This window comes from Schistocerca americana, chromosome 3 (assembly GCF_021461395.2).
Source record: "Schistocerca americana isolate TAMUIC-IGC-003095 chromosome 3, iqSchAmer2.1, whole genome shotgun sequence".
In the NCBI taxonomy this organism is placed as follows: Eukaryota; Metazoa; Arthropoda; class Insecta; order Orthoptera; family Acrididae; genus Schistocerca; species Schistocerca americana.
The window spans coordinates 706,859,999-706,886,444 of record NC_060121.1 but is presented as its reverse complement, the minus strand read 5'-3'; the positions used below and the strand labels follow the sequence as shown (position 1 = coordinate 706,886,444).

The following is a 26,446-nucleotide window of genomic DNA, read 5'->3' as shown; positions in this document are numbered from 1 at the left end:
ACACAATGTGTGCTGTTTTAAAGTAATGTTTTGACTGAAAGGATATTCTAAGTATCTTTCTAAGACAAAAAAAAAAAAAAAAAAAAAACAAAATAATGCAAATGCCATCTACAGATTAAATGTGAAGTCAGAAAATTGAAAAATGTCCTTTTTTTAAAGGAAGGAGACAGAACTCTGCTTTCTATTCTGTTGGAGCTGGAGAATGTAACTCTTCAACTGCAAAGGCAACAGGGCATTCCTTTAGCCGGAATAAATTTCATTAAGTCTAGATTACTGCTGGAACTGATGAATGATGGCTCACAAGACATTGACCTTGCATCTCAGGAGATACTTCTTATTGACACACGTTTCCAAGGTAAGATTGGTGACTTTAATTCTTATATATTGTCTTTTTGAAGTGTTTTAAACTACTTTGTCACACCGAGGATAGCTAGTTCTAAGTTACCAATGTTGACAGTTGTTGTTGATTTGAATTCTGGAGTATTTATTTCACCTTCTTTTGTGAAAGAATTTTGGAAAATCATATTTAGTAATTCTGCAGTTGTGGCGCTGTCATAAATAACATCGCCATTGTTATTGTGCAGTGAAGGTATTGATTGTGTCTTGCCACTGGTGTACTTCACATATGACCAGAATGTTTTTCAGTTTTCTGCCAAATTTCAGGACAGAGTTTCATTGTGGAAACTACTAAAAGCATCTCACATTGAAGTTTGTGCTAAATTTTCAGCTTTTGTAAAACTTCACCAGTCTTGGGGCTTTTGCGTTCTTTTAAATTTGGCACCCCCTTGGATAGCTTCCTGCAATGCCTCATCTTTACAGACGCACGTAATCTCATCAGGAGATTTTAGTAGTATGCTTCTCTGATGGTCTGCCCCCCTTACAGGCATAAGCTGACAATCTGTTAGCATCGCACCATGGCAGTCTCCAAACATTCGGCATCATCATCATGCCTGATAGTAGTTGGGCCTTTACTGGTACTGGTAGTGGTGAATGCATGTTTCCACTGCTTGCTTTGCTCCTTTGTCAAGAGGTCATAGTACATAATATGAGCTGCTGTCCAAAATTTTTGGAACTGGTGCTGCCATCTGTTAAAAACCTTGCCTTTGGTCTAATGGTCACCATCACCCTCGAAGTAATTCCCATCTGCATGTACACACTGGTCCCAGTACTTCTGCCACTGGTCAAACATTTTCTGGAAGTCGTGTTGTTTGAGGGTGTTTATCACTGCCAGCGATGCTTCTTGAATCCTCTCTAGAGTGTCGAACCGACGGCCTTTCAACTTGAGTTTCAGTTTTGGAATAGCATGAACCCGCAAGGTGCCAAATCTGCCATGTATGGTGGGTGGGGTACAACCGCCATGTTGTTTTTTGCCAGAAAGGTCTTGGTGAGCAAGGACATGTGCCAGAGCGCGTTGTTGTGATGCAGCAGCCAGTTCCCTTGACGCCAAAGTTTGGGCCGTCCTTGCCACACGTTTTCACGAAGATGTCGCAGTAGTACGTGGAATTCACTGTTTGGTTGGGTGGAACGAATTCTTTGTGCACAATTCCTTTGGCATCATAGAAAACAATTATCATGCTGTTCACCTTGCTCTTCACCTGTCTCACTTTTTTGGGTCTTGGAGCGCCCGGGCTCTTCCACTGGGAGAATTGTTGCTTTGTCTCTGGGTCATAACTGTAAATCCAACTCTCGTCACCAATGATAACTTGTGACAAGAAGGTTGGATCATCAGGTGCAGTCTGACGAAGGTCCGTGCACACTTCAACATGGTGTGCCTTCTGATTGGCAGTCAAGATCCTTGGCACAAATTTTGCAGTGACATGATGCATGCCCAATTTATCAGTCAACATTCATTGACATGTCCCATAACCAATACCCACTACATCCGCAAGGTCTTGAATGGTTCGACGTCGGTCCGCACGAACCAGTTGTTGAAGTTTGGCAACTACGTCTGGCATTGTGTGGCTAATGGGCCTTCCAGTGCGAGCATCATCTTCGACATCTGCATGGCTGGCCCTGAACCGAGCATGCCACTCAAACACATGCGTACGGCTTATGCTCTGTTCCCCAAAGACTTGTTGAATCATTGCAAGGGTCTCCGTAGCACTTTTCCCGAGATTTGCACAGAATTTGATACACACGCACTGTTCTGTTCGCAGATCCATCGTAAAATCGCCACACACCAAACACGGAGTATTACTGAAATCACTGTGGGCACACAACATGTCCTCCCAGCTGAATGCCGCTCCGCACTCTGACTCATCAGATATGTAGCTCTTGCCACCTAGCGGTGTAAAGATCTACTACTCCTACTTTCCAGATGGCAGCACCAGTCCTGAAAATTTTGGATTCCACCTCGTAAATACAGATCTTGTGTCTGGTAATTTAACACAGAGTGAGGTGGTGCAATGGTTACACACTGGAATCGCTTTTGGGAGGACAGTCATTCAAACCCATGTCGGGCCATCAAGATGATGATATCAGTGTCAGCAGAAAGTAGAACCATAATGTTCCTTTCTTCCTTAGATGATTAATTGGCTAAAATGCACATTTACTCCACAGTATTTTGTAAGATGATTAAAAGTCTTGCAAGCAACTTACCTCAAGAATGCCTGGAAGATTATCAGGTGAATTATCAGAACAAGAATCATTAATATCCTGGATCCATACCAGAAAAAATGATGAAATAAAGGCTGCATTGCTATGCATGTGTCTATAACTTCATCCATTGGATTTGCATGAGATTTGCATTTGTGGTTGTGAACAAAAGTATCAGTAATTGGGTAAAAATGTGTCACTCTAAATTTACTGAATGGCTTTGTCAGCCTCTCATTATCATTCTCTATGGTGTTTTTTTGTTAGGCAGTTTACACTCAATGCCCAGTCATTCACAGATGTCAAAAGTTTTGTTGAATGACTTATCCAGAGTAGAGACTATTCCGGATTATTTCATGTTTCATCATACTGTTGTTTTTGTGATTTTAATACAGATGGTTTCTTCCCCCCCCCCCCCCCCCCCCCCCCCCCCCCCCCCCCATGTCAGTGACTAGCCCTGTGGTTCTTTTGTCCTGTGGAACAGTTTCCCATCCTAGGGCAAAAGAATGCTCTGAACTTTCCCTCAGGGAAGGCTGTTGACTCTTGAAACAGGTGTGACTCCTTATCCCGAGGATCGCTCGGTACTTGCATATACACCCATGATCATAAATTAAGGATAATTGCAGAATGTGGTGCCACACAACGTGGCACTACACAAAACTGGTGCTAGTAACATAGGCATATAGGGAACACTCACGACACAGATCTGCAAGTCCACTGTATTGATGATAAGTTAAGAAAACCGTCCCGAAACACACGTGCTACAAAACGCCACTGTTTCCTGTGCATGTACCCTGACATCAATATGGGATATGATCACCATGCACATGTACACAGGCCGCACAATGGGTTGGCATACTCTGGTGGTCGAGCAGCTACTGGGGTCTAACCTCCCATTCGTGCACCAGTGCCTGTCGGAGCTCCTGAAGTGTCAAAGGGGTTTGAAGACATGCAGCGATATGTTGGCTGAGAGCATCCCAGACATGCTGAATGAGGTTTTGGTCTGGAGAACAGACAGGCCTCTCCATTCGCCTGATATCTTATGTTTCGAGGTACTCATCCACGATGGCAGCTCGTTGGAGTCATGTCCCAATATACCTGACCTGTTACAGTTTCTCTGTCAAAGACATGCGGAGGTGTACATGCACCAGTCATAATCCCACTCCACACGATCAAACCACGACCTCCATACAGGTCCCTTTCAAGAACATTAAGGGGTTGGTATCTGATTCCTGGTTCATGCCAGATGAAAACCTGGTGAGAATCACTGTTCAGACTATACCTGGACTCATCTGTGAACATAACCTGGGACCACTGTTCCAATGACCATGTACAGTGTTCTTGACACCAGGCTTTACAGGCTCTCCTGTGACCAGGGGTCAGTAGAATTCACCTTGCAGGTCTCCGGGCGAATAAACCATGTCTGTTCAGTCATCTGTAGACTGTGTGACTGGAGACAACTGTTCCTGTGGCTGCGGTAAGGTCCTGAGCAAGGCTACCTGCAGTACTCCATGGCCATCTGTGGCCACTGGTGGTGATATATCAGTCTTCTTGTGGTGTTGTACACTGTGGACGTCCCGTACTGTAGTACCTGGACACGTTTCCTGTCTGCCATAATCATGAGATCACACTTTATGGAACACGGAGGGCCCTTGCTACAACCTGCTGTGTTTGACCAGCCTCCAGTCGCCCTAGTATTCTACCCCTCATAACGTCATCAATATGTGTTATTTGAGCCATTTTCAGCACACAGTCACCTTTAGTACGTCTGGAAATGTCTGCACACTTAGTCACTGCACCGTACTCTGACATGCACCACACACCTCTTTGTATGTGGACTGCTGCCAGCGCCACCATGCGACGACAGCAGGTCAGATGCACCGCATGGTCATACCCCGAGGTGATTCAAACCTGAAAACTGCCCATCAGAGCATTGTTTCACCATGTATTAGCATTATCCTTAATTTATGAGCATAAGTGTATTACTCGTCCATGACATTGCATGTTCTTCATGATTGTGAAGGTAAAGCTCAGGATTTTCCCCTTAGTGGAAGATAAGACCCTAAAGAATTTGTCAAATCTTTCAGGCTGTTGAGAGCTGAATTATGGTACCATTGATAAATGTCATTTGCAATGATTTTAGTTTTTACATTGGAAACACATGTCTGAAGAGAATAACACTGAATAAACTATATATCCAGGTAGTTGGTGAGTGTTTCACATCTTACAGAAGAATCATGTTATCCAATTAAAATGAATGAACATATATTTATCTTTCAAGAAAAGTCTGAAACAAATGGAATAGCAATGAGGGTACCATACCAACACGTGAAATTGAAGCATGTCAGAAGTGCAATCCTTAAAAATCACGCAGACTTTCACTATATTATACCCTGTAAGTGTACTTCACAGATTTGCGATGTTTTAGCATGACTTCATGTATGTTAAATGAAACATACCCAACAGTAAAGAAGCTTCAATTAATCAGCTTCCAAAATAGGAACAACTGGACAAAGCTAGCATATGTGTAATTTTTAAAACAGAATTGAAACTAAAGTTTTGATTAAAAAATAATTTTTTCATTGGGAAAATGCAAGGAAATAGGAAAAATAAAGTGTTTACTGGGAAGACAGTCACTCCAACCCATGGGTTATTAGAGTTTGGGGGTACAGGAATGATTCAGAAGTAACAGTCAACTGATAAACTAAAATACAAATTAAGTTAATCACATAGCCATTGTGTAATGTTGGTAAACATTGTGGCTTTTCTTACGAAACTCAGACTGATCTTCATTGCTATGTTGCCTTTTGTTGACTTTTATGCTGATACTGGGGTGATCTCTGAGGCTCCCACTTTCATAATATCTATAGCTGTTGGTCCAGGTGTGATGTCCACCTATTTCTTCTAAGCAGAACCTTCTGCTATATTTATTTTTTTATTTTGTAGTAAATTCTTGTGTTCTGTTTTTGTTGAAACAGTGTTAAATATGTTTAAAAAAATCTTGCATACCAAAGTAATCAGCAGTTGTTCATAATGAAAGTTAGCAAATCTTTTTTTTTTTTTTTTTAATTTATCTTTTTCATCTTATTCTAATAACTGAGTTGATATTTAAATTTTATAATTACAGCTGAACCAGTGAACAAGAGATCTAATGTGTTCACCAACATTCTTCAACCTATGAAAACTGCTCATGCTGACAAAGAAGTACAAGCTGAAGTCCATCATAGGTGAGGGAGTGCAAGAATTTTCCTTTTTGGTGTTAAATATGAGGGTCATCCAGTAAATAAGTTTCCTTGTTTTAATTTCTCTCCAAAATAAACTGTGCCTGTGACAACTGAGGGCTGGTGAGTCTGACTGGTATGTAGAAACAATCTTCACAGCAGCTTACGATGCATGCCACAGTATCTTGCCGGTTGCTGCCAGTTGGCATGGAGTTGTCACTGCAAAGTGTCCCACTTGTGAGATGCACTCCGTCATTCCCCCCTGCCCCCCTGACCCACATGTTGTGTCGTACTTGTAAAGGCACATGTTCTAGCAGGTACAGTATCCCGTATGAAATCATGATAACGTGCTCCATTGAGCATAGGTGGAAGAGCATGGGGCCCAATCAAGACATCATCAACAATGCCTGCCCAAACGTTCACAGAAAATCTGTGTTGATGACATGATTGCACAATTGCATGCGGATTCTCGTCAGCCCACACATGTTGATTGTGAAAATTTGCAATTTGATCACTTTGGAATGAAGCCTCATCCGTAAAGAGAACATCTGCACTGAAATGAGGATTGACACATTGTTGGATGGACCATTCGCAGAAGTGTACCCATGGTGGCCAATCAACTGCTGATAGTGCCTGCACACGCTGTACATGGTACGTAAACAACTGGTTCTCCCGTAGCACTCACAGTGATGTGGTCAACGTTACCTTGTACAGCAGCAACTTCTCTGACGCTGACATTAGGGTTATCGTCAACTGCACGAAGAATTGCCTCGTCCATTGCAGTCGCGACTCATAGGCTGGAATGTTCCGTACTCCCTAAGACGCCGATCAATTGCTTCGAACGTCTTCCTGTCGGGACACCTTCGTTCTGGAAATCTGTCTCGATACAAACGTACCGTGCCACGGCTATTGCCCCATGCTAATCCATACATCAAATGGGCATCTGCCAACTCCGCATTTGTAAACATTGCACTGACTGCAAAACCACGTTCGTGATGAACACTAAACTGTTGATGCTATGTACTGATGTGCTTGATGCTAGTACTGTGGAGCAATGAGTACTGTAGAGCAATGAGTCACATGTCAACACAAGCACCGAAGTCAACATTACCTTCCTTCAATTGGGCCAACTGGCGGTGAATCGAGAAAGTACAGTACATACTGACGAAACTAAAATGAGCTCTAACATGGAAATTAAGCGTTTCCGGACACATGTCCACATAACATCTTTTCTTTGTTTGTGTGTGAGGAATGTTTCCTGAAAGTTTGGCCGTAGCTTTTTGTAACACCCTGTATATAGGTGGTATAAATTCATACTTGCAAAAGGTAAAAATTAATCACATGTCATAGCATATCATATCAATATGGCGATCCATATACTTACTGCCTCATCGGACATCAGAATCAAATGGATATACCTTGCCCAAGATGTGGTGTGTCCAATTTGAAATCATTGCTATAACTGGTCAGCAGATAAATGAAAACATATCGAGGAGTTATTTATAATATTATTATTGTTATTATTAATTAGGCGTAGGCTGTAATAAATTAGCCTTAGAAGTGAATATTGGCAGAACTGTTATACAATATCATATATAGTACACAGGTATATTAAATTACCATGATACAAGTTAAACTCCATGATGCACTTTGAACTATTGAAATGAAAGAGAATATGACTCTAACAATGAGAAAGAAATGTTCACAACAGCAGTAGACATTTCTACACATAAATTGTGTCTGAGTATCCTGTACATATGAATTCCCTTGAAGACTACACCAATCAGATCAAGACAACCTCACTGGTATTCCTTTTGCTAAAAATAATACAGTATATGTCCCACATCTTGTTATGCTGAAACCTTTGCATCTAATTTATAGCTGGATTAGCAATCCTCCCCAGCTTTGCACAGGTAGCACAAAGTCTCTACAGTTTGATGACTTGTGTAGTATAATGGCAATTGTATTTATGGGTAACTGCATAGATTTATGATTAAAGTTGAGAGAACATCATCAGGTAAATGAGTATCATCATCTTAAACAATTTAAGCAGCATGTGCCAGGAAAGCTTATAACGTTCTCTGGATGACATCAAGAGACAGTGTGGTGCTGTGGTGCAATACTCACACGTCTCTCAATTCAACGGCGTGTGTAGCCGATCCTCTTCTCTGGTTAATCCACTTGTCGATCTCCTGAAAGCTGCTTCTCCAAAGATATGGCGCTGCTTAAGGGATTTTACTAACTACTTTTCTATTCTTGAAATAATTTGTGTACTTGTAGAATACTTTTCAGTTTAATCACAATATATTTTCAATGTTCATCAACAATAACTTTGTCAAGCTAACTCATTCTTTGAACATTAGAATCATTTGCTCTTCTTCAAAATGGCTTACATGTGTCTCGCTTCGATCATAACCAAGACATAGAATAATTCGAGAGTCTCTAATCTCAAAGAAGTCCAATTCATGAGTGTCCTTAGGAAACTACTTTCATTTGTACGCTAGTCTTTTTACAATAATCACAGAAATTAAAGAGCACAGAATACTACATAAACTTTTCTTTTTCTTGTTTGCCCGTACATGAAACTCTGTGGACCATGCAGCAAGTACTTGTCTGCTGCTGTTTGTGCCGTCGTGTCCATCTTTTTCCTCGTGGCTGTTCTTTTTGACCTGCACATACAGCTATGGGCAGTCGGCTGATTCGTTTCTCATACTCATATCTAAAATATCGGGTGTTCCAAATGGTGGAAGGCCGAGTGATTCTAGAATTTCCTCCGAAATTCTCGAAGCACTACATCCACCCCACCCCCGTAAATCGAACACACGATATTTTATAAAATCATTAGGTAAACTTATATCACATACAATTCTAGCAGTATACATTCTAACACAGCTCTTTGTACTTATTTAGAGTAAACTTTAACTACCTTTTCCTTCATTCTACTCTTACACTAAGTTGACATTAAACCTTGAATATTGAATGGTACTCTGATAAGTTTTCCTAATATGTAGGGTTCGTTAGAACTCTGTCTCAATTTCCAGTTGTAAACTTCAGGTGTCACAGACCTTTAATTATGGTTGCTCTTTACACTACCATTCTGTACTGTTTTTCGTTTTCTTTCTTTAGTACTTATCCATTTCATTATTTACAGTTTCTCGTAGTCTGGAGGAACTCTGGGCAAATAAAAGTGTTCTTTCAGACACTCTTAAACATACAAACTGACACTACCAGTAGAATAGAGAATTCAAACTTACCAGAATAATTTGTGTAAAATGTGTGATTTTTGTCACGATACTGCCTTTATCTGTTTAGGCACAGTACCTATACCTTATCTACAAGTTGACTCTGTGAATGCTCTTCCTCCTTCCGTTTTGGTTGGTACGCCCCTTTTAACTTCCTAATCTCTGGTACAGGTCAATCCCCTTCTTGGCGCCCTGTCCGCACAGTATAGGTCAGCCTCTCTTGGGTCTGCCTATGTGCCCTTTTCATCCAATACATACTGGGTGCGTCTTCCTTCTCCTTCCTGAGGGGCTTCATAGTTCATTGCCCCAGTATGCGTCTATATGTACACCATTATTAAATATTATCTGGTAAAATTAAAATCTATTTCACACTTCATACTCACTCTTTAATACCTCACTTCATATCCTAGAGACCTCCTTTAAGCAACAACTTCTACGCATCCAGCGTACATCATGCCTACATCCATTATTCAACATATTTTATGCTTTCTTGGGTTATAAGAGTCCCACTATCCTACATGTTGTCAGACTTTTTGGTAGACTGACCCTCCTTAATAATTTCTCCTCTGGCTTATGTCCTCTTTCTTTACTCACGTATCCTCTGATGCATACTTGATGTAGAATTATTCTAGATTTTCTATACTTCTGTACATATGTGATAAGGGGTCATTATTAGTCCTCTCTCTCTCTCTCTCTCTCTCTCTCTCTCTCTCTCTCTCTCTTACCAAACGGGAAAGCATTGGTAGATAGACACAATAAAAAACACACAAATATCAAGCTTTTGCAACACACGGTTGCTTCATCGGGAAAGAGGGAAGGAGAGGGAAAGACGAAAGGATGTGGGTTTTGAGGGAGAGAGTAAGGAGTCATTCCAATCCCGGGAGCGGAAAGACCTACCTTAGGGGGGAAAAGGGACAGGTATACACATGTGTGGGCTGACGAGAATCCGCACACAATTGTGCAATCACATCATCAACACAGATTTTCTGTGAACGTTTGGGCAGGCATTGTTGGTGATGTCTTGATTGGGCCCCGTGTTCTTCCACCTATGCTCAATGGAGCACGTTATCATGATTTCATACGGGATACTGTACCTGTGCTGCTAGAACATGTGCCTTTACAAGTACGACACAACATGTGGGTCATGCACGATGGAGCTCCTGCACATTTCAGTCGAAGTGTTCATACGCTTCTCAACAACAGATTCGGTGACCGATGGATTGGTAGAGGTGGATCAATTCCATGGCCTCCACGCTCTCCTGACCTCAACCCTCTTGACTTTCATTTATGGGGGCATTTGAAAGCTCTTGTCTACGCAACCCCGGTACCAAATGTAGAGACTCTTTGTGCTCGTATTGTGGACGGCTGTGATACAATATGCCGTTCTCCAGGTCTGCATCAGCGCATCAGGGATTCCATGCGACAGAGGGTGGATGCATGTATCGACCAAACGAAAGCATTGGTATGTTGATAGACACACAAACAAACACAAACACACACACAAAATTCAAGCTTTCGCAACCAACGGTTGCTTCATCAGGAAAGAGGGAAAGACGAAAGGATGTGGGTTTTAAGGGAGAGGGTAAGGAGTCATTCCAATCCCGGAAGCGGAAAGACTTGCAAGCATGTCTGCTTGTGTCTGTTATGTTTCGATGGATATGTGTGTGTGTGCGCGAGTGTATACCTGTCCCTTTTTCCCCTCCAAGGTAAGTCTTTCTGCTCCCAGGATTGGAATGACTCCTTACCCTCTCTCTTAAAACTCACATCCTTTCGTCTTTCTCTCTCCTTCCCTCTTTCCTGATGAAGCAACCGTGGGTTGCAAAAGCTTGAAATTTGTGTGCATGTTTGTGTTATTGTTTCTGTCAACTTACCAATGCTTTCGTTTGGTAAGTTACAGAATCTTTGTTTTTAGATAAATTTTTCCCACAAAAGATGATGTAACTTACCAAACGAAAGCATTGGTGTGTTGATAGACACAAAATTATATATAATGTTGTGTATGCTTAAGTGTGTTTGTGTAGCCTGATTCTTCGGCTGACTTATGTGAAATAAGTTGCAGGTTATAATGAACCACGGAAATTGAGAAGTACTTCAATAGTAGAAGTATATTCACGTGGAAAGAGGGAAATATAGATAGGTACTCAGTAGAGAAGTAAGAAAGGAAGAAGTAGAGATGGTTGCTAAGATCAAAGAAGTGAAAGAAGATAGCCCCAAGGACAGGAAACCCTTCCCACCTCCCCCTTCCCCAGGATCCCTTCTTTGCCGGTACTTGAGTAAGAAGCCGGAGGATGTATGATGTTAAACGTCTCCTGCAGAATGGACATTCTGACCTTCACCTTTAAGTCCCTGAAGAAAGAATCTTAGCAGCACCTATGGAACGGCAAATGGTGAAGAATCAGTCACACTTGTCTGCAAAGGTTGTCTGAAAGGTGTGATGTGTGTGTAGTGTTAGTCATGCTTTTACCTACATTACTCATCCCTTTCAAAATCGATACAAACCCTCCCCATTTACAACACATTACATAAAAGGTATAAAGTATTCTATAAAAATAGAAATTTATACACTACAATCAGTTGTCTAGTTATTCAGTTTATATTATACTTTTATACACATATATAATCCTCTATTCAGTTCATGTCACCTCGACATCACTATGTCTCAATAGTACCATCATATTATACTGTCCACTCTCTCTCTCTCTCTCTCTCTCTCTCTCTCTCTCTCTCTCACACACACACACACACACACACACACACACACACACACACACAAAATCCGTCTCCGTTCATCAATACCTGTACACACATGTTTGTATGGAAAAACTGGTGAAGAGATTATGTACAATGACTAATTTAGGCAAAAATAAAAACCTAAATATATGTGGAAGGCGGAAGAGACTGGCTGTTGAATCACATTTATATTGCATCTTACAAAGGGCAAAAAATTATGTTTTATGTAATGTTTCATACAGATTTCTGTCTGGTATTAATCTAATATTTCTTGGTAACTCTCAAAGAACAGCTTAGGCAAAATGAAGACCTAACTATACTCTGATACTGGGATTCCGGATACTTGCTGACTAGAGCGCAGTGCATGGGTGACTTAAATACTCAAGGACTTCTTCTAACTCGGGATTTAATGCTAACTGGAGTGGAGGGTGCGCTCGACTTACATCTACATCGGGCACTAATTGTTATGGAGGCAACTGCGGATATATCAAATCAGAATCTAACTGCTTTTAGAGAGCATGTTATGAAAACACTAATAGATTCTTCAGTCATGACTTGATATAATAACACAATTTATGCAGTTGATTACATAACATGGACCAGAAGCATACGTAACACCTTCGAGACCACGAATGATGATACGATCACTTATTGCTAATACTACAAGAAGCAGTATGGCCTTGATATTAACACAGAACATTAACATCCCATGGGGGACAGATGTGACTCCGCCCAGATCCCATGGATCTGATATGAACCTCACTTGAACAAATGCAAACCGGTACTTTTCGTTAAATTTTGTATGAAAGTCTACCCACAACAGAACAATTACCACTTTACTAGATAACACAACATCGGGTAAAGTTATTCTGTTTTCTACCTTGGCATGGACAAGTTTGAATTCTTTGCCCAAGTCATCTATAACGGTGTTAGTATCATTAGGTTTGGAAATAGCAACAGTCCCAATGTTTCCGGAGATTATACTCTCGGAAATTTCTCTATCTATAATTAGCTCAAAAGGTTCTGCCAGACTGCTTACATTTATAATGTCAAAGTTGACTATTTTTTCTTTGAAGTTTTGTTCTACATTATTTACTTGTGAACTGACATCTCTTGTAGTAACAGCTCGTATACTAACCCATGGAATTTTTGATTGCGTAATCAATATTAATTCCATAGATCGATCTATTCTCTCTTTCAAGATATTCATTTCCTATCTTACAGAATTAAATTTAACATTACATACATTTTCACAAAATTTTAATTTTCCACTAAATTCAGATTCTACATTATTACATTTATCTTCAATATCAAATTCTAGTTTTTGAGTCGACTTTTGAAATTGGTCATCCTGCTTTTGGCAGGACAATGGATCACACTACTGCATCAGTGGTGGCTCTAAGAGATCGAGAACTTTCACTGCTACAGGGAGTAGCGAAGGAGAAGTGGGCATTCTCCTTCGCACAGTAACAGCCTGCACTGTGAGAGACACCATAGTTAAGTTAGTGAACATAATTGGTGTGATGGAAATCACTCACATTATTCTGGACAATATCTGAATGTATTTGTGAAAACCAGGTCAAAATTTGCACAGTAGTGTCTAAGATTAGCCTTCACATACAGACAGAAAAATGTGGCAGGTAACTTGTGTGTGTAAAACGTATGGATGATTTCTAATAGTGCAGTTCACCTCTAGACGGCAATGGCAGATGCCTTGGCTTCATATGATTACTGGTAAGATTTGATGGAAGTCAGCAGAGAACAAATTGGTGCAATTATCCATAGGGCTATGGTTGTTATGCAAACCTCACATTATTTTGTGGTATGCTTCAACAGATGTTTTATGGGGCACTGGAACCCAATCCCAAACAGGAAACACACATGTGCATCATTTTCCCACTGTTACTTGGCATTGAAACATTTCAAACACTGTAGGTGTTGTCAGCATAAAATTTCAGGGGAGATTGAATATACAGCAGTTCATGAACAACCTGTGATGCTTGCACCAGAGTGGCGCAATAGTCAGGCGGCCCTTCGCCTTTCACTGCTAGATGGAAAATCATTTTCACAGTGGTGGGGACTTTCATTAATTGTAGTTCAGCTAATTAGCACAAAATACTTAAATTTATATACACAAAACATCCTCACAAATTGGTCCATATGTTAGTGAAAATGGTATCAAAATTTGAGAGTAGCATGAACGTGCAGACAGAAGTGAACAATGGACTTCAATTCACATATGTAGAGATATCTGCTTTTTGCGGAAAATGGGCAATACTGACAGTCTGCTGTGGACAGCTGCTGAAACTGATGGGTCACCATTGCAGGTTGGAGAATTTCTGCTCTGATCAAGGCTGTAAGAAGTTTGTGCTGTTGTCTGTCATAACATGAACACCCAAGTATCATGTGGATGAGGTCTGCAATCTCATTGGATGCACTTTGCAGTACTGAGATGGCTGAACTTTCATCCTATAAAGAGGTGAAGAATAACATGTGACCCAACGTGATGTGCGTTATAGTAGTGGTATAGCATCTAGGTAGCATAAACTGTGAAACACAGGTTTCTTGCAGAATGCTCAGCTGTGTTACTGTCTTCCTTTCATGTATTGTGAGAGTTTCCACATCTGTGACCATTCATGAAAGATTTGCTTCCTCATACTAGTAATGAAATTCATATGTGGTGGACAATTGTAGGAAGGTCGGCCATCAATCACACTTTGTTTCATGAGGTGGTCCTCTACATGTTTGTTGTGAAGAACAAACAAAAGCAAGGATATAACTAATGCTGCTTCATGCATTAAGTGTTAAAAGTCGATACAACAAGGTGCATAAAAAGAGACTGCCTACACTACATTTGTCCGTCCTCTTTCGGAGTACTGCTGTGTGGTGTGGGGTCCATATCAGATAGGATTAACGGAGTACACCGAGGAAGTTCAAAGAAGGGCAGCATGTTTTGTATTATTGAGAAATAGGGGGAGAGTGTCATGGACTTGATACAGGATTTGGAGTGGACTTCATTAAAACAAAGTTGTTTCTCATTGTGACAGGATCTTCTCACAAAATTTCGATCACTAACTTGCTCCACAGAATATGCACATATTTTGTTGACACTAACCTACATAAGAAGAAATGATCAGATATAGGTGTTCATTTTTTCCTTGCACTGTTCAAGAGTGGAATAACAGAGTTATTGTGAAGCTGGTTCGGTGAACCCTCTGCCAAATACTTAAGTGTGATTTGCAAACTATCCGTGTAGATGTAGATGTAGATAAATTGTGATAGAAATGTGCAAGAAGCTGAAGACGTGGTTCTTGAAAAGAAGTGTAATATAATAGCCATAATTAATCTTTAATGTTGGTTAGACCCTGATATAATCCTCTCTCTCTCTCTCTCTCTCTCTCTCTCTCTCTCTCTCTCTTTCTCTCTCTCATTGATGTGATGCCAGTGTTATCCACATTTCTTTTGTAAAATGAAATGAAACAGTTTAGAAATGTTGAAGCACATTAATGAAACACATCAAAAGGTGATAAATAAGTTGTGTACAGTGGTTAGTTGAAATGAAGAGTCGTGTACACTGATAGAATTTTACAGATACTGTTAACATAAAAATCTGTCATCAACTAACTATCCCAGTTTTGAACATTTTGATCATATTCTGGAGACATAAGTATTACATTTGAAACAATTCTCAAAACATTTGTGAAGACTTCCTACAAAAGTGACTTGATTGTGTAATATCTCATAGGCAGAACACATGGACAACTAATAATAATCGATTATAACAGCTACTGTGAAGATGACCGTGGAAACAAACATATTACAGAACAGTATAGCTTTGAATGGTACTTATTTGATTAATAGAAGTTCTTAGCTCCAACTTGAAGTTTGAAGGCTTGCAGGTTCTCACCCTACAACATCCGTAGTAGACACATTGCCAGATATGACAGAAATATGCAGAAACCTAATAGACTGTTATTTTGTAGGTAAGAATAATTATTGTGACTTTGTACGCATTTCCGGCGTAATAAGTCTTGAAAGTCTCTTCAGGTTTGCTAAATCCTAAAGTCAAATCAATTCAATATTTGGGCAATCCACGTGTTCGCCATCTTCAGTAGAATGCTGCTGCTGCTGCATCCTGCTGAGAACTGATTCCAAGGCTGCAAATCGACATCCTATGTAGGTTGCTGAAATTATATTTAATAAAGCAAAACCTGTAGCTTAGTCAACAGTATTCTGATGTTGCCGAACAATGTGATAACTGTGAGGCTAAGATAATGGGGTTCAGGGAAGGATGCGTGGGGGCAGGGGGAAAAAAGTGGAATGGGGTGGCAGATGTGGATGATGGACCTACATTATACAGGCGTTGTCAGGAATCTGATTTGATTGGATGTGTTTCTGCCCTGTGTATCAGTTCCTTCTCTTGGCCTATGTTTCCCTTACCATTCTCTACATCTTGCTTTACCATTGTGTATTCCATTTAGCGTACCTTTCCATAATTCTGAGTGACTTGTTGTAGATGAAAACACACCAAGAAAACATTTATGTTGAATAGGTTATGTGATGTAACTTTCTCTTGGTCTCCTGAAAGCACTTTATCTCTGCTACCAAGGATGTAAAATCACATACCAGTTACTTTTAATAAAATTGCATTTGTCTCTTTGTTGACATATAATGTATGCCCTCACTGGGAGCCTGGGAAATGGCGCACTGGAAATATTGTAGACAGAGTCCAGTGTTCCCGAAATAATTCAGTTGCAGAGTTGTTTCTGTAGTGGCCTTGACTGACTTTAATGATAAGTGACCAATTGAACAATGTTTAAAAGAGTCTGGTTGAGATCTAGAAGGCAGCAAAAAGAAAGCTGTAATTTTAAATTTTACCATTGGTGTAGGAGGACTGTACAGACGTGCCATCATTTGACTGTCACACAGACTTCCGTATGAAGAACATAGAATAGTCATTCCTGACACAGTAATAGGCTTCACTGACATAGAGAAGCAACTGAAGGAGTTGAAAACAAACAAGTCGCCAGATCCAGATGGAATCCCAGTTTGGTTTTATAGAGAAAACTTTATGACATTTGGTCTTTCCTTAGCTTGGATTTATTGCAAACCTCTTGACACATGTAAAGTCCTGAGTGACTGGGAAGAAGAGCTGGTGACTCATATATATAAGAACGATAAAAGAACGAACCAGCAAAATTACAGACCAATATCCTTAACATCTGTTTGCTGCAGAATTCTTGAGCATATCCTATACTCAGATATGATGAATTTCCTTGAGACAGAAAATCTTCTGTCCACAAATCAGCACGGATTTAGAAAGCATCATTCATATGAAACACAGCTTGTCCTTTTTTTCACATGATATCCAGGGAACAATGCATGGAGGGCAACAGGCAGATTCCACATTCCCAGATTTCCAGAAAGTGTTTGACACAGTGCTTCTCTGCAGATTGTTGACTATCATCCGAGCGTACAGAATGGGTTGCTGCTAAGGTCATTGTTGCTACATTGTGTCATAGATTAACAGATGGGTTATCTTACCTTTGCAGATGAAGCTTTGGCAGTTGAGGTCACATGTAAATGTATGAGGGTGGTTTGGAAAGTCCTCAGAATCACCACAAGAGGTCAGCACTAGCACAACGAGTTGTTCACGTGATATTCATTGGACTGTGGCATGTAAACACATGCCACGTCAGTGCTCTTGGAAGAGAGCTGTGGTGGTGGCATGGCTCTGTTGTTCCTGCGTAGTGATTTGCGAAGATGGAAAAAATTGAGATTCGAGCAGTGATTAAGTACTTTGTAAAGAAAGGTATGAAAGCAAAGGACATTCATGCAGATTTCCAGAATACACCGTGGGACTCTGCTCCTTCATATCCAACTGTTGCCTAGTGGACAAATGAATTTAAATTTGGTTGGGAGAGCTTAGATAATGATCCATGCAGTGGTCGGCCAAGATGTGTCACTACTCCACAAATCATTGCAAAAGTGTACAAAATGGTCATGGGGGATTGCTGATTAAAAGTCATCTTCCATCAAGACAATGCATGCTCACACATATGTGCCATCGCCATGGAAAAATTACATGAACTAAGGTATGAATTGATGCCTCACCCACCTTATTCACCTGATGTGGCTCCGTCAGACTTCCACACCTTCCCAAAACTGAAAATTTTTCTTGGTGGACGAAGATTCACTTTAAACGAAGAATTGATAGCCGGAGATGACAATTATTTTGCAGCCCTGTAGGAAACACATTTTCGAGATAGGATCAAGGCACTGGAACATCGTTGGACCAAGTGCATTAATTTACAAGGAGACTACATTAGAAAATTAAAAATGTTTCAGTGATATCAGTACTTTTTTTTATTCTGTTCTGGGAACTTTTCCTACCACCCTCGTATTTTGCAGAATTTGGAAGGATTGGAGAGGGAACACTGTCACCAGCTTTTTCCAATAAATTTCATTGCCCCTCTTTTAACTAACAACAGTTTCAGATCTGGTATTAGGTTCCATCCTGAACACAACCTCAGAAATCGTGACACGTTCAGAAGCTACCAAGCATTTGTGACAACCAAGATTATAAATTTCATTGCTGCTCTTTTCCCTCATAGCAATTTCAGTTATAGGGGAGATAGTTATACCTGGAGGATAGTGTACCTATGGAAATACAATGATTCCTGATCGGTTCTTCGATCTAATGACATATTTTAGAAATAAAATGAGGGAACACTCACTAGAGACTGCCATAAGAAGTTTCCAGTATTTTCTATTATTTTTTGTTGTTGTGAGACATGAGTTGTGTTTTGTGCAGTGTTTGTAAGTATTGTGAGCTTTACATACATGAGTGCTGTACTATATGTTAAAGCTATTTTGTGGTTATTACTAATTATTCATTTACAGTGTTTTACGGTGACTAACATTATGTACACTCCTGGAAATGGAAAAAAGAACACATTGACACCGGTGTGTCAGACCCACCATACTTGCTCCGGACACTGCGAGAGGGCTGTACAAGCAATGATCACACGCACGGCACAGCGGACACACCAGGAACCGCGGTGTTGGCCGTCGAATGGCGCTAGCTGCGCAGCATTTGTGCACCGCCGCCGTCAGTGTCAGCCAGTTTGCCGTGGCATACGGAGCTCCATCGCAGTCTTTAACACTGGTAGCATGCCGCGACAGCGTGGACGTGAACCGTATGTGCAGTTGACGGACTTTGAGCGAGGGCGTATAGTGGGCATGCGGGAGGCCGGGTGGACGTACAGCCGAATTGCTCAACACGTGGGGCCTGAGGTCTCCACAGTACATAGATGTTGTCGCCAGTGGTCGGCGGAAGGTGCACGTGCCCGTCGACCTGGGACCGGACCGCAGCGACGCACGGATGCACGCCAAGACCGTAGGACCCTACGCAGTGCCGTAGGGGACCGCACCGCCACTTCCCAGCAAATTAGGGACACTGTTGCTCCTGGGGTATCGGCGAGGACCATTCGCAACCGTCTCCATGAAGCTGGGCTACGGTCCCGCACACCGTTAGGCCGTCTTCCGCTCACGCCCCAACATCGTGCAGCCCGCCTCCAGTGGTGTCGCGACAGGCGTGAATGGAGTGATGAATGGAGATGTGTCGTCTTCAGCGATGAGAGTCGCGTCTGCCTTGGTGCCAATGATGGTCGTATGCGTGTTTGGCGCCGTGCAGTTGAGCGCCACAATCAGGACTGCATACGACCGAGGCACACAGGGCCAACACCCGGCATCATGGTGTGGGGAGCGATCTCCTACACTGGCCGTACACCACTGGTGATCGTCGAGGGGACACTGAATAGTGCACGGTACATCCAAACCGTCATCGAACCCATCGTTCTACCATTCCTAGACCGGCAAGGGAACTTGCTGTTCCAACAGGACAACGCACGTCTGCATGTATCCCGTGCCACCCAACGTGCTCTAGAAGGTGTAAGTCAACTACCCTGGCCAGCAAGATCTCCGGATCTGTCCCCCATTGAGCATGTTTGGGACTGGATGAAGCGTCGTCTCACACGGTCTGCACGTCCAGCACGAACGCTGATCCAACTGAGGCGCCAGGTGGAAATGGCATGGCAAGCCGTTCCACAGGACTACATCCAGCATCTCTACGATCGTCTCCACGGGAGAATAGCAGCCTGCATTGCTGCGAAAGGTGGATATACACTGTACTCGTGCCGACATTGTGCATGCTCTGTTGCCTGTGTCTATGTGCCTGTGGTTCTGTCAGTGTGAATATGTGATGTATCTGACCACAGGAATGTGTCAATAAAGTTTCCCCTTCCTGGGACAATGAATTCACGGTGTTCTTATTTCAATTTCCAGGAGTGTATATTTTTAAAACTAGTTGCATAACGTGTGGCTGTTTGTCATACTTTGTCATAGTGCACCATCTTGTACTGTGAAATGGAAGATCTCTTTGTTATCGAACACATGATATTTTCAAAAGAACTGAGTTTACTTAATGTCATAACAGTTTTCCATGTCCCAAAAATGGAATTTTGTTTTTGTTGCTAATAATTTCTATTACAAAATGCTTCAACTTGTTACAAGCTTTCTATAATACCACTTCCTAATTTGAATTCTCCTACTATTATTGGTATGTAGTAGAATAACAATGTAATACATAGACTTTTAAATACAGCATTGACAAGATTTTTCTCAGTTGCAGTATTTCTAAATTTGAATAGAATATTTGTTACAAGGTACACTGTTAAGTAACATTAATGTGACCATCTGCAAAAGCCTGAATAATCACCTTTTGCAGTATGGACCACTTCGACATGTGCAGGAAGTGCGTCAGTGAGGTTCTGGAAGGTTCCAACAGGGATGCGGAGCCATGACAAACTGCACTCGTTTTCTTGGTTGACGATCCATGGTGCATACAGCCTGATCAGGTTGTTCCTCTGATTCTCTATTGGGTTTTAATCTGGGGAATTTGGTGGCCAGGGGAGTATGGTAAACGCATCCTGGTGCTCTTCAAACCACACATGTACATTGCAATCTGTGTGACATGTTGCATTGTCCTGGTGATACGTGCCATCCTGCTGAGGGATATATGCTAGATTTAGAGATGGCGTGGTACCCAAGGACAGATGCATATTTCTGCTGATCGACTGTGGACTGTGTCCTCCGGAATTATGAGATCATCCAGGGAATGTAATAAAACGACGTTCTCCAGACCATACCTCTCCCTCTTTCAGCCTGACTGTTGTTGCAAGGTGTTTTTCTTTCTGTGTTATAGAGCATAAAATATGATTCATCTAAAAAGGCCACGTGTTACCATTCAGTGGATATTCAGTAGCAGTATTGCCATGCAAATTCCAGTCTTCATCGGTGACAAACAGCAGCCGGCATGCATGCATGAACCAGGAACCTGCTGCGGAGGCCCATGCACAGCAGTGTCCACTGAAAATGTGTTGAGATGACACTGTTGGTTACCCCTTGGTTTGCCTGGGCAGTCAGTTGCTCAGCAGCTGCATTTATATTCAGCTTCATACATCTCTGCAGCTGTTGTCACCCCTGTCATCTATGACCTGTGCTGCAGCACATTTGCCTCAGTGCCAGTTTTAGATAGCTCTATTTTGCCTTAAAGAGTATACTTTAGCCATGGAGACATGCAAACAGTTTACAAACGTGGCTGTTTTGGAAATGTTTCTGTGCTTGCCCCGAAAGCCAATGATCATGTCCTTTTTCACTTCAGAGAAATTTCTCCATTTCCACATTATGACAGTGACTGCACTGTTTTTGACATCCCCCAACAAGCTTTATATACCATCCACTGCAAGTGCTGCAACCTGTCATCTACATCTACATCTACACTCTGCAAACCACCGTTAAGAGCAGGGCAGAGGGTACGTCTTGCTGTACCAGTAATCAGTGTTTCTTCTCATTTCATTCATGTAGGGAGCATGGGAAGAAGGATTGATTGACTATGTCTGTGCATGTAGTAATTCTTCTAATCTTATCCTCACAGCCCCTGTGTGAGCAATATGTAGGGGATTGTAGTATATTCCCAGAGTCGTCATTTAAAGCTTGTTTGTGAAACTTTGTTAATAGACTTTCTTGGGATAGTTTGTCTGTTCATCCCGTTCAGTTCCTTCAGTACCTCTGTGACACTCTCCCAAGCATCAAGCAAATATGTGACCATTTGTGCTGCATTTTCCGAATATGTTCGGTATCTCCTACTTGTCCTATTAGGTATGGGTCCCACACACATGAACAACATTCTAAATGGGGTCACAAGACTTACTTGTAAGCAATCTACCTTGTAGACTGATTGCACCTCCCCAGTATTCTACCAATAAACCGAAGTATACCACCTGTTTTACCCACAACTGAGCCTTTGTAATCATTCCACTTCATATCCCTAAATAGTTTTACATCCACTTACACAGTGGTTATTGCACTTTAATGTCTAATGCAGGTGGTGGTCACTTTAATGTGACTGTACCATGTATAATAGGATGTTGTACCTTGAAACAGTTTTTCAACTTGCTTTTCTAAAGTAGTTTTAGTAATTTCAGAAAAAGACTGCAGCACACACAAAGCTATTGCTATCATTTCAAAATGGAATAAGAAAATATATTAAATTTCTATAAACCTGATGTAAACATTACCACATGTATTCTTCCGCATTTGCGTGAAACTCATTGGATTTCGTTTCATGTGGAGCGGAAGCCAAGCTGTGACCAGTACAGTCAAGTATGATCATAAGGATATGTTTTATCCTGTGTTACATGCACATAGACTGAACGATAATGTGGGACAGCAGCTTTACCGGCACATTAAACTTGGGACAGCACTGCCCAGCCAGTGGTCCAACTAACCTGTTAAGACATGAGCAGTTGCAGCTCAGATGTAAAAAGAGATGAGCAAAGAAACAGTATAGCTTTGCATGCTATTTAATTTTTAAAGAGAAAGAAATAATATTCAGCAAAACTCCAGCATTACCGTGTGCTTCTTAGGTGACCAGATGGGAAGCATAAAATGCTCTCATCCTTATGTGACATAATATTCTAATTACAAACAAGAGTGATGAAAATTTCCAACTTAAACGTAGGGTAATTTTTCTGAGTGAGCTGTGTGTGATGCAAAAATACACTGCAGGGATTTCACCATACTGTTGAATACTGAAGCCACTGCAGATAATTACAGTCAGTCATCTGGTAATCTCTTGGCTCGTTCCTTATCAGAATCGGAGAAATACTTTTCAGTTCTGGAAGTGTCATCTGCTACGTTGGTAACAAGCCTATCAACAACAGAATCCATGAAGCCAACCAGGCAACGCATTTTCTCCTTTTCTTTTATGAGGAGCCTTTCTATATTCCGCCAGTGTTCGGCAGTGACATGTGAAAAATTTATGTACATCTGGCAGCTTGACAGTCTTGTTACTTCTTGGCCCAAATCCCATAACTTGGCTCCAGGTCAGTTCTGAAGGGTTCATATTGTACTGGTACAGTGTTGTTGTTGTTGTTGTTGTTGTTGTGGTCTTCAGTCCTGAGACTGGTTTGATGCAGCTCTCCATGCTACTCTATCCTGTGCAAGCTTCTTCATCTCCCAGTACCTACTGCAACCTACATCCTTCTGAATCTGCTTAGTGTATTGATCTCTTGGTCTCCCTCTACGATTTTTACCCTCCACGCTGCCCTCCAATGCTAAATTTGTGATCCCTTGATGCCTCAAAACATGTCCTACCAAACGATCCCTTCTTCTAGTCAAGTTGTGCCACAAACTTCTCTTCTCCCCAATCCTATTCAATACCTCCTCATTAGTTACGTGATCTACCCACCTTATCTTCAGCATTCTTCTGTAGCACCACATTTCGAAAGCTTCTATTCTCTTCTTGTCCAAACTGGTTATCGTCCATGTTTCACTAGTACAGTGGCAAATGTAAAAATGCGGCATTTGTATGGTGTGCTCGACACTGTGAAAATGATTATTTTTCATGTTTCTTCATGTTTCTACAACACTTATCTGCATATGTGATATAAAATGATGGACATAGTCCAAATAAAGAATATCTGGTTTTTCATTTTTGCCTTAAAAATTAAATTGTTATGTTTCCATAACTTAAGCAACTTTTATCAACAGTCTTTCATAAAATATCAATGATTAAGAATTTATATTTGAAATGAAAACAGGAATTTCATGTGGAATATGTAATTAGAAACAAGAAGGCATGCATTATTCACAAAAGAATATGAATTTTACAATTACGAGATGTAAGTATTTATTTATAATTGAGTGAGAAAAATCAATGACATGGATGAGATTTGAACCAGCGGACCATGAACTGTAGTAGATTTTCAGTGAATTCTGCTACTGATTCTGCTGTATGTCCTGTTGGTATTTGTGTCTCAACAGAATTTAATATAGTTCAATGGAAAACTTCAAAGCTGACTATCTCTCCAAATTTATGAAAATCATTAAGATCAACCTATTTCATGCCACTTTTTAACCGTGTTTCACTACAGAACAGGAAGCATCCTCAGTCATTTTATTTATACTGTACATCAACAGAGGACAATAGTGCAGAGGATGTGACTGTACATGATTTTTTAAATAAAAACTACATAGCTAAAATTTGATTAAGAAAAACATTGATGGCTGTTTATACATTTGAATATCTTAGTTTCTTTTAATGTAGCTTAGCAATAATATATCTAATACAGAAGTAGGACCTACTTCCTAGAGTGAACAACACCAGTGTGCATGTGTTATGGCTTCTGACCAACCATTGCGTTTGTACTTGTTTACGTTAGGCTTATTCTTATGATGAACGGAGTGTAGAAGTGAATGTCTGGAGAATGTTCTAAGGTACAAAACTCTCCCTTACTATTAGGATCTATCTCAGAAATTGCAACATATCTGGAAAAAATGCCTAATATTTGTGACAACCAAGATCATAAATTATGTTGCTGCTTGGTTCACTCACAGCAAAGGGGTTGTCTTATGTTCAGAGTTGTCCTATACTTGGGTAAATACAGTATATACATTAATCAAAATATACAGGATGAGTCAAAAAGGACTTTACAACCTTGGAATGATGTAGAAATTTACTCAGATAACTTACAGAATTGTTACATGTGACATATTATAGCAAACAACATCAAGTTTGATTCATGCAGTGCATCAGTACACCATTCTGCCACCAGGAGCACCAACACAGTACACAGTTACAATAGCTACTTTCACTGGTGCAGAGTGTGCTTGCTGTGTGTTTTGGTTTCATGAAACAAACAGTGCAACAACTGTTAGGTGTAAATTTCGCACCTAATATGCTAAAGAAGATGCAAGCAGGCCTACAATTTGCTCGTGGCACAAGAACTTTGTTGGGACGGGTTGTTCACTTCAACATGATAAATCCCCAGCATGCCTGTGTGGTGATGATTATGCCTAACAGGTTAGGGAGAGCTTTTCCTGTAGTCCACAAAAATCAACGTTAAGTGCATGTCACGAGATTGGCGTTCCTCAAAAGAATGTTCAGCGAGTACTACCTGGATGTTTACACTTGAAACCATACAGATTCATAATGACACAGCACATTAGTTATGCAGATAAGGTTACTTTTGAGGAGTTCTGTGCAGAAATCTTACATCGGATAGAGGATAACCACATGTTCCAGAACACAGTAATCTTCAGCTATGAGTCAACATTTCATATCAGTGGCATGGTGCACACCCACAACTACAGAATATGGGATGGTGAAAAGCCACATGCAATCCTTTAACACATTCATAACAGCGCCAAAATTAATGTGTTTTGTGCCCTTAGCAAATTGAAAGAGTACAGTCCTTTCTTCTTCATGGAGAAAACTGTCACTGGTATTGTGTAATAGGATGTGCTTGGAAACTTTGTAATTTCACAGGTCGATGAAGATGACCACGAAGGGGAGGTTTACTGCTAGCAAGTTCATGTACTACCTTAATTTCTCATGGAAATTTGATGTTTTCCCGATAATTGCTTCCCAGGTCAGGGGATTGGCTATGGAGGGCCTGTCGCATGGTCACCTCACTCCCAAGGCTAGACACCACTGGATTTCTTTCTCTGGGGTTTCAGTAAAGACTATTTGTTTGTTCCTGTCTTAACAGACAATATAGCTGACTGGAAAAATCGAATCTATGCTGCCATTGCACAAGTTATACCTGATTATCTGCAACGAGTGTGGAAATAAATTGATTACCATTGGGATATTTGCCGCATCACAAATGGTAGTCGCATTGAACCAATATGACACTTGACACTTTTATGTAAAACTTGAGGTTACTTGCTACAAATTGACACATCTACCGATTGTGTAAGTTATTGCAATAAATTTCTATATTATTCCAAAGTTGTGAAGTTCTTTTTACTCACCCTGTATAATGACAACATATGAATAAAAAAAAAAATTAACTCTCAACAAATGCCAGCATTTCAGAGAACTAATACAGTAGGAAATCACTTAATAGGACTCCCTCCCCCTCTCAGATTTACTTTGTACTCTTGGAAAAATATGTTGTTGTTTTTAGGAGGAGACAGGATAGTGCGATGTTCACAATTCTGCTGAAGGACATGCGCCTCATGGCAATTCTAGACTGGTGGGAAGCTGTTAGGAATTTTATAATTGAGAATGCAGACGTACCCAGGGGAGGTATG

General features: G+C 40.8%; 1 protein-coding gene across 1 annotated transcript in view; it reads left to right on the top strand.

Annotated features, from left to right (window-relative positions):
- Nucleotides 1-26,446, top strand: part of LOC124605329 (vacuolar protein sorting-associated protein 13D) — a 552,708-nt gene that overhangs the window by 283,434 nt on the left and 242,828 nt on the right. The window contains exons 33-35 of the mRNA XM_047136935.1: nt 160-355; nt 5,720-5,819; nt 26,320-26,441. Of these exons, the coding sequence (XP_046992891.1) occupies nt 160-355; nt 5,720-5,819; nt 26,320-26,441 (418 nt within the window). The remainder of the gene's footprint in view (nt 1-159; nt 356-5,719; nt 5,820-26,319; nt 26,442-26,446) is intronic.